The sequence below is a fragment of the Trachinotus anak genome, unplaced genomic scaffold (genome assembly GCF_046630095.1).
Source record: "Trachinotus anak isolate AG129_WGS33_773 ecotype Australia unplaced genomic scaffold, CSIRO_AGI_Tana_v1 ptg000025l, whole genome shotgun sequence".
Lineage (NCBI taxonomy): Eukaryota > Metazoa > Chordata > Actinopteri > Carangiformes > Carangidae > Trachinotus > Trachinotus anak.
In genome coordinates, this window is record NW_027273876.1 from 11233579 (window position 1) to 11247735 (window position 14157).

General features: G+C 39.1%; 2 protein-coding genes across 4 annotated transcripts; both read right to left on the reverse strand.

The window, feature by feature from the left end:
• Positions 1–1034: 1034 nt before the first annotated feature.
• On the reverse strand, positions 1035–5561 carry atxn7l3b (ataxin 7 like 3b). 3 transcript variants are annotated; one of them, XM_071462885.1, is made up of 9 exons: positions 5422–5561; positions 4818–4864; positions 4571–4695; positions 4264–4396; positions 3857–4028; positions 3415–3515; positions 3268–3290; positions 3053–3098; positions 1035–2021 (listed from the first exon to the last, which is right to left on the reverse strand). In XM_071462885.1, the coding sequence occupies exons 3-9, from the start codon at positions 4619–4621 to the stop codon at positions 1942–1944; spliced, it is 606 nt and encodes a 201-aa protein (XP_071318986.1). In that variant the 5' UTR covers positions 4622–4695; positions 4818–4864; positions 5422–5561; the 3' UTR covers positions 1035–1941. The 3 variants fall into 3 exon arrangements, with proteins under 3 accessions (XP_071318986.1, XP_071318988.1, XP_071318987.1); XM_071462887.1 differs by lacking the exon at positions 5422–5561 and adding an exon at positions 5262–5336; XM_071462886.1 differs by lacking the exon at positions 5422–5561 and having other exon boundaries at positions 4818–4958.
• Positions 5562–5677: 116 nt separating this feature from the next.
• Positions 5678–13769, reverse strand: LOC139608805 (nucleolar transcription factor 1-like). The gene is made up of 21 exons (XM_071462884.1): positions 13430–13769; positions 12875–13050; positions 12563–12640; positions 12035–12190; positions 11873–11937; positions 11693–11771; positions 11501–11581; positions 11199–11248; positions 10005–10137; positions 9810–9851; positions 9659–9727; positions 9355–9404; positions 8396–8537; positions 8228–8269; positions 8077–8145; positions 7799–7860; positions 6999–7188; positions 6864–6911; positions 6709–6780; positions 6352–6420; positions 5678–6261 (listed from the first exon to the last, which is right to left on the reverse strand). Exons 1-21 carry the CDS (start codon positions 13461–13463, stop codon positions 6208–6210), a joined length of 1761 nt encoding a protein of 586 aa, XP_071318985.1. The 5' UTR covers positions 13464–13769; the 3' UTR covers positions 5678–6207.
• Between the last annotated feature and the right edge of the window lie 388 nt (positions 13770–14157).

Below are 14157 nucleotides of genomic sequence, written 5' to 3' on the forward strand. Positions count from 1 at the left end.
ACAATGCAGGAGCTGCTATAGTTTATATTGTAAATTTGTGGTGCAATTTGCAATGTAATAATGAGATTTTTGGGGGCACTTTGGTTGGACCCACAAGACAGATGCCTGCTTTGCCTGGTTGGTAATCTAGCTTTGTTTCACAGGGTGTATAGGGGGTTTGGCCTTCAGCCTTGTAAAGCGTTTAGGTTCACTTCAGTTTCCAACATGCCCATACTAAAATTTTCCCATGTTGCCGGAGTAACCAGTACTGTTTCCCCTTTGACTGATGTTTCCTGTAGTGTTGTCCTGAGTGCTTCAGGTAAGAGGTAAGACTGGATTCATGTTAAGGTAAGGAAGGTGAAGGCGAAGCACAAATCAATGACTTCAATACAATGCAACACCAGCAATTATTCATATACATACCCGTTGCTGTTGGATGTTGACAGATAAAAGCAACGACAGAGCCCTGGTCAAAGATAGACCCAAGTGTTTTGACAAAAGGATCGTTGTTATATGTACAAACATATCTCACATTCCTCAGATAATACTTGCAGTATCATATGATTCCTGTTAAATGCATCATTTTTCAGTATGCCCATTTGCAGTGCATGTGGTTAACATCCTGCATACAAAACAGCGCCAACATTAAAGTTTCATTTTCTATCCTTTTTGCTCTGCCCCTGAACTCAGAAATAAGACTTTAGGAGGTGCACCTAAAGGCAGCATAACTGAGACCCCCTTGGCACTTTTAAGTTCTAGGAACTCAATTTTATTTGAAGACTAACGTCAAACTGTGTGATCTATATTGTGTTTGCCATCTGTCATTTTCCTGAAGATAAGGTCTACCACACTTTGTTTCTTAGAATCTCTTTGATGGGCAGAATTTACTGTTTAATCCAACAGATGTTTAATTCCTATCAAAACCTTTGATCAACAGCGCCCCCTGTTGGTCGCTGGGCCACATAAGTTCTTGAGCAGGGTTACTGAGGTTGTTCTTGTTGTTTCACATCCATCAAAACCCTATTCAGAGAGTTCAAGTTGACACAAGACCATAGGACAGGTAACAAATCATTTATTATGCTAGACAGATGAAACAAACTGAGAGCCATGATAGCAGCAATTCAACTATTGGAATATTTACACTATCACATCACACAAAGGATATATGTAACCCTTTACAATGTAAACACATGATACAAAGATGTATTTGAATGCTAGAAAACAAGCCGATCTATCCATCAAAAATGAAACAAAAAGAAACCTGCTTTCTGCAGTAAATACCTGCTTGTACAATTAGGGGTTCATTTACTGAACATTTTTAAAACAAGTTTCCACAGGTGAATGACAAACGGAGAGTTGCTTCTCTCACATACATACATACAATGTATTGTAATTCAACTGGAGAACTATGAGCCTGACAGTGAATGTGAAAATAAAAAGACAAACTATTAGTTAAGATTGTCTTTAACATTATTGTTCAAAAAAAAAAAAAAAAAAAAAAGATTTTCAACAGGTGAGTAAATATAAGTACACCTAATGCCTAATCATTTTTGTATTTTAAGAAACAATAAACAGTACTGTATGTGCACACAGCTGCCCTGCTTGGCCACTGAATGAATTACACCAGAATCTATCTCTGTGCAGTGAAATCGTATATGGTGATATTCATTATTTTGGACTCCAGCAACAAACAAAATTAACTGAACAAAAGAGGGAAAAAAAACAGAAGGACTTGTACGATGATTTTGTGGGAAAAAAAAAATAAAAAAATCTGTCAAGTATACAGTGGGAGGTCTGGACTGCTTCTGCAGTGCAGCAAACACCATAAATGTCACTTATAATATCAACGTACATTGATATCACATCATAAAGAACCAAAGGTTAAGTGTTATTGGTCTTCATGTGTGTGCATCTGTATCTATGCACACACACATGATGAATGTGTGTTTGTGGCTGAGTGTGTTATTGAGGGAATGCCTCATCTTTCATCAGCATGCGCGGGCTCTCCTGGTTGTCCATGCGACGTCTAGGACCCATCATGCCTACGGAAATAAAGAGCAGGGATATCGATCAGTCATTCATTCATTCATTCATTCATTCATTCATTTCATCCAAATACACATTATATATTAAATAAGTAAAGCGGTCTTATAATTTCTTTATTCTTAAATCAAGTAAGTAAACCCTAATGTTGCATTGATAAAGATTTGTACTGTGTGTTCACATAAACTGTGCAACCTACAAAGTGACTGTCCCATTGCTCTAGACAGAGATGTGTTATTGTCTGTCTTTGTAGTCATGAGAAACAAATTCTACGCCAAATTTAGGACAATTTGGACAGTGTGGATAGACCTTTAGAAACAGCACAGTAGAGCTGAGCACCTATAGCCGTTATAAATTAATGTTGTATTGTTTAAACTGTAAGACTACAACAGTGAGACTAAAAATTTTGGAGCTAAGATTATTTGAGTAACCACCACTAACAGCAGCTTCATGTCAGGTGATTTTTAAGTGATAATAATCTCCTTTCATTTTATAAAACCTCTGAGCTCTTACAATGAAATATACTGTGATGTAAAAATGTATTACATTCTATGCTGGTTATTATATTTCCCACACAGAGGATGATGTCATAAAACCAAGACTTTACATAGATAGGTAGTATACCAATTTCAAGTTTTTCTGACTATTCATATTCACATTAAAAACAAATGCACCACCAAAAAACAAACAAACAAAAAAAAAAAAGTTAAAAAAACCCCCTGTAATTTGGGACCACCATCATGCAAAAGGGTCACACAGTCTGAAAACAGTTTTAACTTGAAGATCATGTAACCTGTTTCCAAATATTCCCATGGTTATTCATAACAGAGGTACTCTGTAACCACTTGAATATTATACTGCATTGTCCAAATGCTGTTGAATTTATTGCACGTTTAGTCTTTTCATGCCTCAGGTTCCTGGTATGTTGGGACTGTAATTATTTCCACAATGGTTGTGGTTAGTGCTTGATAACATGAGTGTACAAACTGTAGCCTTTCCCTCAAGAGGAAGATGAATTATTTCTACTTACTGCTCTTATGCTTGAATGATTTGGATCTTCTGGGTGAGTTTGGATTCTGAGGTGAAAAGAGAAGAAATACTTTGAGTTGACGAATCAGGAATGACAAGCAATATTCTCCGGGTGTTAATATAAATTAAATAATGTTAGGGATAAAAGAAAAAGTATAATGCTCCTCAAGACTGTTACATTAATTTTAAGAATTTTTCGGTGAAAAGAAAACGTACCTTATCAGATTTCCTTTTCTTGGCTGTAAAAGAAAGACATCCGATTATAGACTTGAAAACATGTGAGTAATTTCATGTGTTCAACATCATTAGAGGATTATATCAGCAATCACCATTCACCAAAAAGAGGTTGTACCGGTGCATTACCTTTCTTTTCTGCCCCATAAGACCAGTCATTATCATTGACATCATCATTATCCTCTTGGTCACTCTCCGATTTGTTGTTTGTGTTGTTACCAGTGACTATTCTGTAAAAGAGAGAAGAAGAAGAAGGCATGACACACACAGTGACTCAGCATTACTACCTGGAAATAACAGTTTGATTTTAAAACACAAAACAATCTGACCAAAAAAATACTTTTTTGCTTCAGCAGCTACATCTGTAAAGATTATTGTTAATGTGTTATATATTCTATCTAGGTGGGTGAATTTCCTTTTTAACTTACGGGACAAAGGAAGAGGTGTAGATGAGCATAGTGTGCAGTCAGAATCCAGTTTAGTGAAGTAAACGTGCTATGAGATTATAGTGTTTTTCACCGGAATAAACAGACACCTCAAGGCAAGCTGTTCGGATGTTTTACTATCATACCTGCGGTTGGCTATGCGGCTGCTGTTGCGTCCCATCCCCAGGCATTTCTCCAGGTGTGGTGCGAAGCGTGAGGCAGCAATGCTTCGGCTGCAGTTGGGACATACGCACTCTTTGTTTTTCCACTGGTTGTACACCTGGCCAAACACGTCCAGTCCGGGCTGGTCCACAATTTCTGCAAATTGTATGCAAGAGTTATAACGGCATTCAATGCATGTTTCAGTTTTATAATTTAATTGCCTGAATGTGTTGTTGCTATGTCTTTGGCCTTCTTTGGTGCATCTATCTGTCACAATGTGGACAGCAAACTGAATTCACACAACTTCTCACTGTCCTGAGGTAATTAAGTGTAGGTGGCTTGAGGAATAAGCTTTGCTTCTCTTGTAGGGAGAGAATGACTTTGTGCTCACCAAAGTCCCTCATGCTTTCTTGGTCCGTGTCATCCAGGAAAAAATAGCCCTGCTTGACGGCCCGGTGGACCTCGAAGCAAAGACCCAGGCATGCATCCTCCACCAGGTCAGACAGGATGTCCTGAGCTAAGCCCTGGCAGGGTAGGATCAGGAAACAGACACAAGTCAAGCCAAGAGGACATACAGAGATGCCTGTTTGTGTATGTTGTCCAACAGCTCTGCAGTGCAATCTTCACATTTAATGTGCATCTTTGAAGCATAATCATTATTATCATCATTATTACTGAGTGGCTTTGCTCTACAGTACCTCCAGCTTGCTGTTGTCCAGGCTGGACATTGAAACCTCCTCCATTTTCATTTGCCAGAACTACCAGATGAGCCGACACTGCTGTGGTCATGCTGTAGCGCAGCAAGCACTGACCAGAACAGGGGCTGCAGCAGGAGGGAAACCCACAGTTATTAGCCACACGGTGCCATTGAACCCCGTTTCACCAGTCAATGTAAATCAGTGTGCGGTCAACATTTGTCGCCTCGGATGTGATGCAGCTACTTACAACTGCACGTTGAACACTGCCAGGGAGTTGCTTCCCACGTTTATAGCCTGCAAATCACACAAAAAACACAATCACTTTGCGTCGGTCCTGTAGCACTGAGCACCTCGGCAAACAGACGCACACGGCGGCCGACGGCTTTGAAACACTGGTCCGAGCATTGGTGCCCGGTGGAGGCAGCTTAGCCCAAAGCTTGCTGAGGAAAACAAAGAGCGGGGCTATGAATAGGCTGGAGGAATTGAAAATGCCAAGAGGTTACAAGAGACGGCGGTATCCTGCTCGCAAAACAACCGGGTCAAGAGCAGCAACGCAGCTGCGACCGAAAGGTGTTAAATGTGTCACGCCGGGCTGAGTCAACAGAAAACTAATGTAGCACATTTGTAGGCGACTGAGTGGTTTTGCTTGTTGAAGAAATACATTTGACTACAGTGAGGCTCGTCCACGAACCCGGCACCGCTGCTGCTGCACTGCGGCGGTCCGCCTCTCAACTCCCCGTACAAACCATGAATGAGCGGGGAGAAAACGACGCCCGTGTCCCGACGCAAAGCCTAAACCACCGGGAACACCTCAATCGCGGCCGAGCGAATTACTAATTGTGTTTATTTACCTATTTCGGCTGGCATCCATCTTTACGTCAGAGAGATCAGACAGTAGCAATCGATCGCTGCACGACGACTTTCCACCAAGTGCTTCCTCTGCTGCACTGCCGGGGTCCCACACACTCAGCTCCAACTCAGTGCATTTATCACCCAGGCCAGCATGTGACTCTATTCCCTTTATTTGGCTTGTAGTTGCCATTAAAAACCGCTGTGCTTTCGGCTAAAGCCCAGCTGTTTGAACTTGGCTACATCCACGCAACAGGATAGATACATCACACATGTAGCACGTTTATTTGAAACCTCTTTGTCTGGTTTACAAACATTCAAACGAGAAAGGATTCATAACATTAAAAAAATGCTGCTAGATGAGGCCAATTCTCTGTTTTATAAATAACATTATTTTGACCCCCTTCAATAAAAAAAAAAAAACAAAATGTGAATTGCTAGCAGCCCTCCAGCTCTCTCTCTACAATAAACCTGTGTATATAATCAATGCAAAATTAAAAAAAAAATCTGCTTAGTTATTGTACAATATTTGTTGTCTCCTTTGTTCACAAGGATGACTTGGTTCACCCTCAGATGCATTATATTGTAGATATAATGTAGATATCCCAGATCTATTTCCAAAAATTTTCTGTTAGCTTCTTATTATGAGAAATGGACACACGTTTCTGCAAAAGCTTCGACATTTTTGGTTATTCTGGCATTAAAGTCAACCACTGAAGAACATGTCCATCTTCTCATATCCAGAATCCAGCTCTGAACTTGACGTCTTCTGTCCATCTCATCACTGTCTAATACATCTCAAACGTGATGTCATCTTCCTCCTCCTCCTCCTCCTCTTCATCCTGTAGATCAACATGATATTTAGAACCATCTGGATGCACGCTTGTATAACTGAATACAAAAGTACATAGAATACGTTTTAGTTTTCTAACCTCATCCCAGTCCACATTGACCTGTTCTTCGTCACTGCTGCTGTCCTCAATGTCTTCATCCTCTGAATCCTGTGTGAAATACAATACATGTGAGCAGAGAAGATAACTTTTTTAAGCCTGAGTGAAGCATATAGAATATTTTTATTCTATGAATGATGCCCTATTACTCCCTCTGGACAGAACATGCATAATAAACTATGACTTTTCTGACTTTGCACCATTGATTGACAGTATACCTACATTTAGTGCTTTAACCTTCATTGTCAGGCAGTGTGTACTATCAGAGAAGTTTACATCATGAAGGTGTGGTTAAGAAGAGTGTATTACTTCACGAGTTGTATCAACAGTTCAACTTACGGACGGTCTGTTCAAGCATGGTTCCTCACTGACATGAGGTTCCAATTCATTGGCACTGAGGTATTTACATTTCTGCAAAGACAGGTATATCGTGAATGTAAGAAAATAATTCAATTTGAATTAAAGAAATACAAAAGGTTGCTTGAATTGCTTACACTAGGGTTACGAGTTTGATAATCCTCCTGCTCTTCTGCCGACAACGTCTGAAGAATGTAAAAAGTGACAGTTTAAATTTAATAAAAACTGACTGGGTTAAAAAAAACAAAAAAAAAGAGGAGGATTCTTTATACCTTAAACCACTTTTGCAGCTGCACTGAGTATTGTCTTAACTTTTCTTGTACTTTCACTTTATACTGTTCCTTCTCCTTTGTGGAGAGCTCCTGCCAACTTTGGTTGACCTTGATGAAGCGCTCCTTTGCATCTGGGAATTTATCCCTCAGAAGTTCCATCTGATTTTTGCAGAAAATTACATTACCAGATCTGTGAGTAAAAAATAAATAAATTAATTAAAAAAAAATCAGTCACATGGTTGACTTCAGAGAGACAACTGAGGATTTCATTTGCTGCAAGTTTTAACCCTATAATGCCAAATGCATCAAATTTGATACAAGCATTTCTGAGACCTATTGCATCACCTTATGGTAAAAACTTCACTCAAAACCCTCTTGTATCCAATCTGATACTTGTCTTCCAACCCCTGGATACCTTTATCACTACAACAATTCAAACACAGTACATGGCATAGTTCCAACTCACTGGATCAAGGTAAAGAAAATTGCAATTTTTACGATTTTCCAGTGACATTTTCCTTGAAATTTTTAGTAATATTCTAACATGAACACTTAATCTGTTGAAGCGAGTTATAATTACATAATTTTTTGCATTTTAGTATGTAGTAAAATCGTGTATAAAATTTGGAAAAACCCATATGCAAATAATTTTTTGTAATTTGTTTTTCAAATTTTGTGAAAGGGCCAAATAAAGGTTCCAGATTCAAGAAATCAGAATTTTCTGTCCATTATTTCTGGGGTCAGGCATTATAGGGTTAATGAATCCTGAGAAGGGACAACTGCTGTTTGACGCTGCTCACCGAGATGGCATCTTGGGCTCGACATGGACTCCGATTACGCGCCGCACCTCTCTATGAATTCTCTGCACATCATTGAGAGAAATATTTTTAAAAGAGAAAGTCAATCTAATGTAGTTTTTGCAAGTAAAGGGTACAGAAACAATCCCCACTGAGTATAAGCTGTTGTTTAAATGAGGCATAGTGAAGAAGAGGAACATCGTAATATCATGGACAATGAATAATTGATAGCTTGAAAAAAGAGCAAATAGGTTGAGTCAAATCAAATAATTCCTTCCTACCTTACGTTCTTTAGGTATTTTGATACCATTCTCATTTAGGATCCGCTGCTGCTCCACCTCATCGAAAGTCTGAGGAGCATAAACATCATCATCACATGAGATCTGTCAGCATCAGCTCAAGGTTGTGACTGTAGTCTTCTAAATTACCCACCTTCAGAAATTCATTCAGCTTGACCATGTACTTGCTCTTCAACTGAAAAAAATTACCAAGTACTGCATTCAGATTCAGCATAATATTGATTTCAGAGTCTTGTGGTGCAACAGTTTTTGTAGGGAGGTCTATATAAAAGTTTGTATGTGTGTGTGTATATGTTCATACCACTCTGCAGCGTTTACAGTACTCCTTCCTCTCTTTATCAGTCAAATCTCTCCAACGTCTGGCCCACACACTCACATAGTGTCTTTTTGAGATTCCTTCCATGGACGCCATTTGCTCTTTGCAGAACAGATTATATCCACTTCTGAAGATACACATACATAAACAAATATAAGGTAATTAAAAATAATGATAAAGCAAAATATAAGATGATTCACAAGATTTTTACATCAAGTTAAATAAGTTTTTCTGGTCCTCCGAAGTTTTTTTTTTTTTTTTTTTTTTTTTTTTTTACGGCTAATGGCAGAAAGGAAATTGAAATGCCATGCCCTCTATTGGATGACAATCTAAATGCAGCCATATTTTAAGAGCACCAGTGTGATGCACCTTTTCAGTGATGCCCCTTTCTTTGTCAGGGAGGTAAGAAAGAGGGTGTGCTCCAAAACCCGAGCAGCACAGTGCCCATTTGAACTGAGTGGGAGTGGGTTGTGCTCCATTTCAAGAAGGTATACTGGTACTCCACATGTAACAACAGTGTGATTAACAATACAGACAACTGAACACATTCATATGGCTTGACATGGTCGAAGTCAAATACCATCTCTGCCAACAATCACAGTACATCCTCATCCATTATGGTTGCAGCTGTTATTTTTCATTCACTTGGATGAAACTTCAAAATAAAAGTCCAGTGAATTCTTAATATAAAAAAAATTGAATTGTCATCTAAGTACATGATTCTACTGTAATTAGTAAATATGACAATAATGGTGAAAGAAGTACAAGCTGCTGATTTTTGAATATAATACAAGGTGAAGCAAGTGAAACAAGAGAATTCAAATTTCACTTCCATTCACTGTCACTGAGCTGTGTGTGTGTGTGTGTGTGTGTGCGTGTGTGTGTGTGTGTGTGTGTGCGTGTGCGTGTGTGTGTGTGTGTGTGTGTGTGTGTGTGTCGCTTACATAGGAGGCTTGGGAGGCAGACCCTCTGCACCTTCAGTATGCTGTTCAACCTGGTTTAACAAGAGAGGTCACACATCAATTTAAAGATACTTAATAAAGATTTTAAACCTTGGCAGAAGAGTGACATAACTCCAACCAAATATTTGCCCTTACAATGAATATGGACTGTATTATATGAATATGAATATTATATCATTAGGTATGGGGAGGGGGAGTACATTGCAGTTCATGACTAGTATTGGCTGATGTAATCACTTACATCTGGCGTGTCTTCCTATTTTGGGACATCAAAATTCCTTCTTACCTTACATTCTTTAGGTATTTTGATGCCTTTCTCATTTAGGATGCGCTGCTGCTCCTTCTTATCCAAAGTCTGAGCGACATAAACATCATCGTCACACATAATCTGTCAGCATCAGTTAAAGGCTGTGACTGTAGTCTTCTAAATTACCCACCTTCAGAAATTCATTCAGCTTGATCGGGTACTCGCTCCTCAACTGAAAGAAATGAACCAAGCACTGCATTCAGATTCAGTTGATTTTTACTGCAACCCAGCATGATAATGTTGATTTCAGAGGCTTGTGGTGCAGCAGCTTTTGTAGGACTGTCTAATTAAAACAGTTTGTGTGTGTGTGTGTATATGTTCATACCTCACTGCAACGTGTATTGTACTCCTTCCTCTGTTCTTCAGTCAAATCTCGCCAACGTTTGGCCCAAACAATCACATTTGAGATACCTGCCATGGACCCTATTTGCTCTTTGCAGAATAGACTATAGCCATTTCTGAAGATACACATACATAAACAAATATAAGACACAAAATGTAATTAAAAACTCTGATAAAGCCAAGACATTATAAGACAGTTTTGTCACAAAGTTAAATAAGTTTTGCTGGTTTTCTTCACTGTGTATCCTTTGGAAATGCCATGTCCACTAATGGATGAGGATGTAAATGCGGCCATATTTTAAGAGCACCAGTGTGATGGACCTTTTCAATGATGCCCCTTTCTTTGTCAGGGAGGTAAGAAAGAGGGTGTGCTCCACAATCTGTGCAGCACAGTGCCCATTTGAACTGAGTGGGAGTGGGTTGTGCTCCATTTCAATTATGTATACTGGTACACCACATGTAACAACAGTGTGACTAACAATACAGACAACTGAACACATCCATATGGCTTGACATGGTTGAAACCGAATACTATCTCGGCCAACACTTAGAAGTTGTGACAAGATAGTTGACAGCATCTCCATCACCTGCTGCTGATTGATTATTAGCTGACAGACATTTATCATATCTGCAGCCTTGTACGCCGCCTGCACTCTGTTTAAGTGGATTTCCCCAAATTGTATGCAACAAGCAGCCAGAAGTATTGAGCAGAGCATCATAAACAGTCAGTAAGAGCCATTACAGAGTAAGTAGTCTGGCAGCATATTGGTACATAAAGTGTGGTGATGGCACAGTGCAAGAAGTATATGGACCAACTGTACAAATTTGGATGTCAAAGTTCTACAAAGGTGACCTGTGTGTCTTTGTGAGGCTTAACCTGAATAGAGTCAGAGAGACAGAGTGAATCCTTGCAGAAACTAAGACAACACTCAAGTGGTGGCTCAAATGACAGTACATCCTTATCCAGTATGGTGGCAGCAGTTATTTTTCATCCACTTGGATGAAAGTTCACAATTAAAGTCCAGTGAATTCTTAATTTTAAATAGTACATGAATCGACAGTAAGTAGTAAATATGATAATAATGGTGATAGAGGTGCAAGCTGTTGATTTGATTTTAGCAAAGTGAATTCAAAGTTCACTTCCAATCACTGTCACTAAGGTGTGTGTGTAGCTTACAAAGGAGGCTTGGGAGGCAGGCCCTCTGCACCTTCAGTATGCCGTTCAACCTGGTTTAACAAGAGAGGTCACACATCAATTTGAAGATACTTAATTAAGATTTATAACCTTGGCAGAAGAGTGACATAACTCCAACCAAATATGTGCCCTTACAATGAATATGAACTGTATTATATGAATATGAATATTATATTATTAGGTATTTGGGGGAATAAACCATGCAAACAGTACATTGCAGTTCATGACTAGTACTGGCTGATGTGATCAATTACATCTTTTGGGACAACAAAATTATTTCTTACCTTACGTTTCTTAGGTGTTTTGATGCCATTCTCATTTAGGATGTGCTGCTGCTGCTGCTCCTCCTCCTCATCATCCAAAGTCTGAGGGGCATAAACATCATCATCAGGTACTTCAGGGGAGTAAAATCCCAGGAAACCATGCAAACAGTACATTCGAGTTCATGACTACTACTGGCTGGTATGATCACTTACATCTGGGGTGTCTGCAGACACCTTCTGCCTCTTTGGGGGTGTATGGTCCTCATGATTAGGATGTTTGCCATATTGTTTCCTAAAACACAAAGAATTTGTTTCACACTGAATTTACACATGTAGCCATCTGGGCCAAATCACATGTGTTTGGACTGTATTGTGTGTGTGTTAATTTACTACCTGAATTCCACCACCCTCGCCTTGTATTCTTTCATTGCGTGCCGGTGTTTCTTCACATATCGATTCTGTGATTCAAAGAAAAAAGTTGGTACTTCATCATGTAAAACTGAGGCCTAAGGGAAATTGAGTGCCGTTTTAGCAGTAGTCTCTCACAGGCCGTACCTTCTCTTTGTGTGGGAGGTGCTTGTACTTCTTGTACAAGACCTCGGCTACCTTTTTGTGGCTCATCTCTGGGTGCTGCTCTTGAAGCTTGGCCCAGTTCTCCTCATAAAACATGGCATTCGGAGGGGTGGGTCTGTTTGGGAACTCTGGATGGATCTACAGCAAAAATGACTCACTGTAAATTCACAGCATTTTTTGTAGGAGGGGCTGCACAGGACACAATATATTCTGAGCTTCACACATATATGTATTGTCTTTTCACATACATACATTTTCCCTTATATTTTTGGACAGCTATTGTCAGCAACCTTTGAAGTCCGCAATATATATCCAGATTTTGGTGTTTTATAGTGCTCCATGGAGTGCATTTATCAATACACCTCGTGATAACGTGCAACTGACCAACAACAAAAGCAGCTGTCCATTTATTTAAGCCTGAGGAGTTGTCACTGTTTTGCATTACCAGACACAGTATGAAGATATAACCTTTCACAGGGCGATTTTGAATTTATATAACTGTGTGCTTACCCTAATGTTCTTTGCAGGATCTGAAATGACATCTTCAGCTTCATCAATGAGCTCTGTGAGGGACCGAAGCTTGCGCATCTGAGAAACAACCACAACAAGGATAACACACTAAACAGACAAAATTTATATGACTGTCAAGCAGCAACATTTTAAATTCTAAATAGCTACCTGTTTACAACACCAATGCAAATTTATATTGAGAAGGAAAATTCATTCTTGAAATTAGCAGTTGACATTTAAGATTTTAACATCTGCTAGATGAAGACTGTTTTTGTCAACTGAAAATCTAAAAGATTTTAAACTGTGATTCACCTTCCGCAAAATCTGTCCCCACTTTTCTTGGCACGCTTCAGGAGAGAAAGGAGGGAAAGCCACCTTAGTCCAGTTCACAGTTTTCAGTCCTCTGTTATAAGCACATGTTCTGCAACATTTTGAGATGTTTTTTTTCATTGCCCGGAGAAGCTTCTGCAGGTTTTCTTTGGTCCACCCTGGAGTGATTGTAGAGGGACAGAAAAGCCAGTCGATTATTAAAATTAATCAAACTGCGATTGACAAGTGAAATGTCATCTTGAAAAGGAAGCAAGAGCTACTTTCTAGTCATTCTTTTAATTTTAGTCATTTTAAGTCATGAAAAAAATCTGCCCAGTTTCTGAATGAACTAGATTGTTATCTCAGAATTCTTAGGTATGATGTCCAGTATATTTTTTTTAAGGAAAGCTTTTGTCACAATCCTGAGGTAATGATCTAATTAAGTCAGAACAACAGAGCAGATTTTGTTTTCTGAAGTGAACCGATTTATCTTCCGTAATGACAGGCAAAAAAATTATATGAGAGAATATGTTATCAGGTTTATTTAATTGTACCCACCAGATTTTACAGTCTTAATTTCAGCTTCACTCATTTTCCCCAGATATGTGTTTCTTGCTGAAGTCTTTCGGTGAGTTAGCTGAATGTAAGCTCCGCAGAAGTTCTGGTCAATCCATGTGACTCCCCATACAACAACATTAGCCGGGTAGCTAACCTAGCAAACTAAGTTTAGGCACCGACGCGACGAATGAACCACGACATGGCGATATATAAACAAAGCTTATTATTTCTAACTTCCTTGTTGCCGTTACGCTCATTTGGCGAACAAAAACACGAAACAGCAAAGAAACGTGGCTTGTATATATTTTTTTTAGCCGATAACGTTTCTTCAAGGCAAGACCCTGTTGAGAGGGACACCAATCAGAAGCGAGCAAAGTGAAGCGTCACCAAAAACGTACAGCCAATAAGATTACGATTCTTTTTCTTCTTCGTGGATATTGGTGGATGGCAAACTTTGCCGTTCAGCGTTGAGCGTTCAAGGCGCCGCCTATTGAGCTGGAGTGTGTAGACTCATGCTAAATCTTCTGAATACTGATAAAGTAGTATAAAAATATAGATATTATATTAATTTTAAAAAGTCATGTAAATAAATAAATCCTCTGTTATTGTCCTGTATCCAGAGAACAACATGTATTCTTTGGTTTATTAACTGCCCTTTTAACCATTTTAGTTGCATTTTTGTACTAATTCCCTTCATCTGCATCTCCGAATCTCCATCTTAAAAAAAA

Excerpts from the sequence above, each read along its gene's own strand:
- LOC139608805 (XM_071462884.1), bottom strand. The coding sequence starts at position 13,463 with ATGAGTGAAGCTGAAATTAAGACTGTAAAATCTG. Across the intron at positions 13,051-13,429 it reads AATTAAGACTGTAAAATCTG|GGTGGACCAAAGAAAACCTG; the intron begins GTGGGTACAATT and ends CAATCACTCCAG. Across the intron at positions 6,781-6,863 it reads ATCAAACTCGTAACCCTAGT|AAATGTAAATACCTCAGTGC; the intron begins GTAAGCAATTCA and ends CTGTCTTTGCAG.
- atxn7l3b (XM_071462885.1), bottom strand. The coding sequence starts at position 4,621 with ATGAAAATGGAGGAGGTTTCAATGTCCAGCCTGGACAACAGCAAGCTG. Across the intron at positions 4,029-4,263 it reads AGAAAGCATGAGGGACTTTG|AAATTGTGGACCAGCCCGGA; the intron begins GTGAGCACAAAG and ends TACAATTTGCAG. Across the intron at positions 3,516-3,856 it reads AGCCGCATAGCCAACCGCAG|AATAGTCACTGGTAACAACA; the intron begins GTATGATAGTAA and ends TCTCTTTTACAG.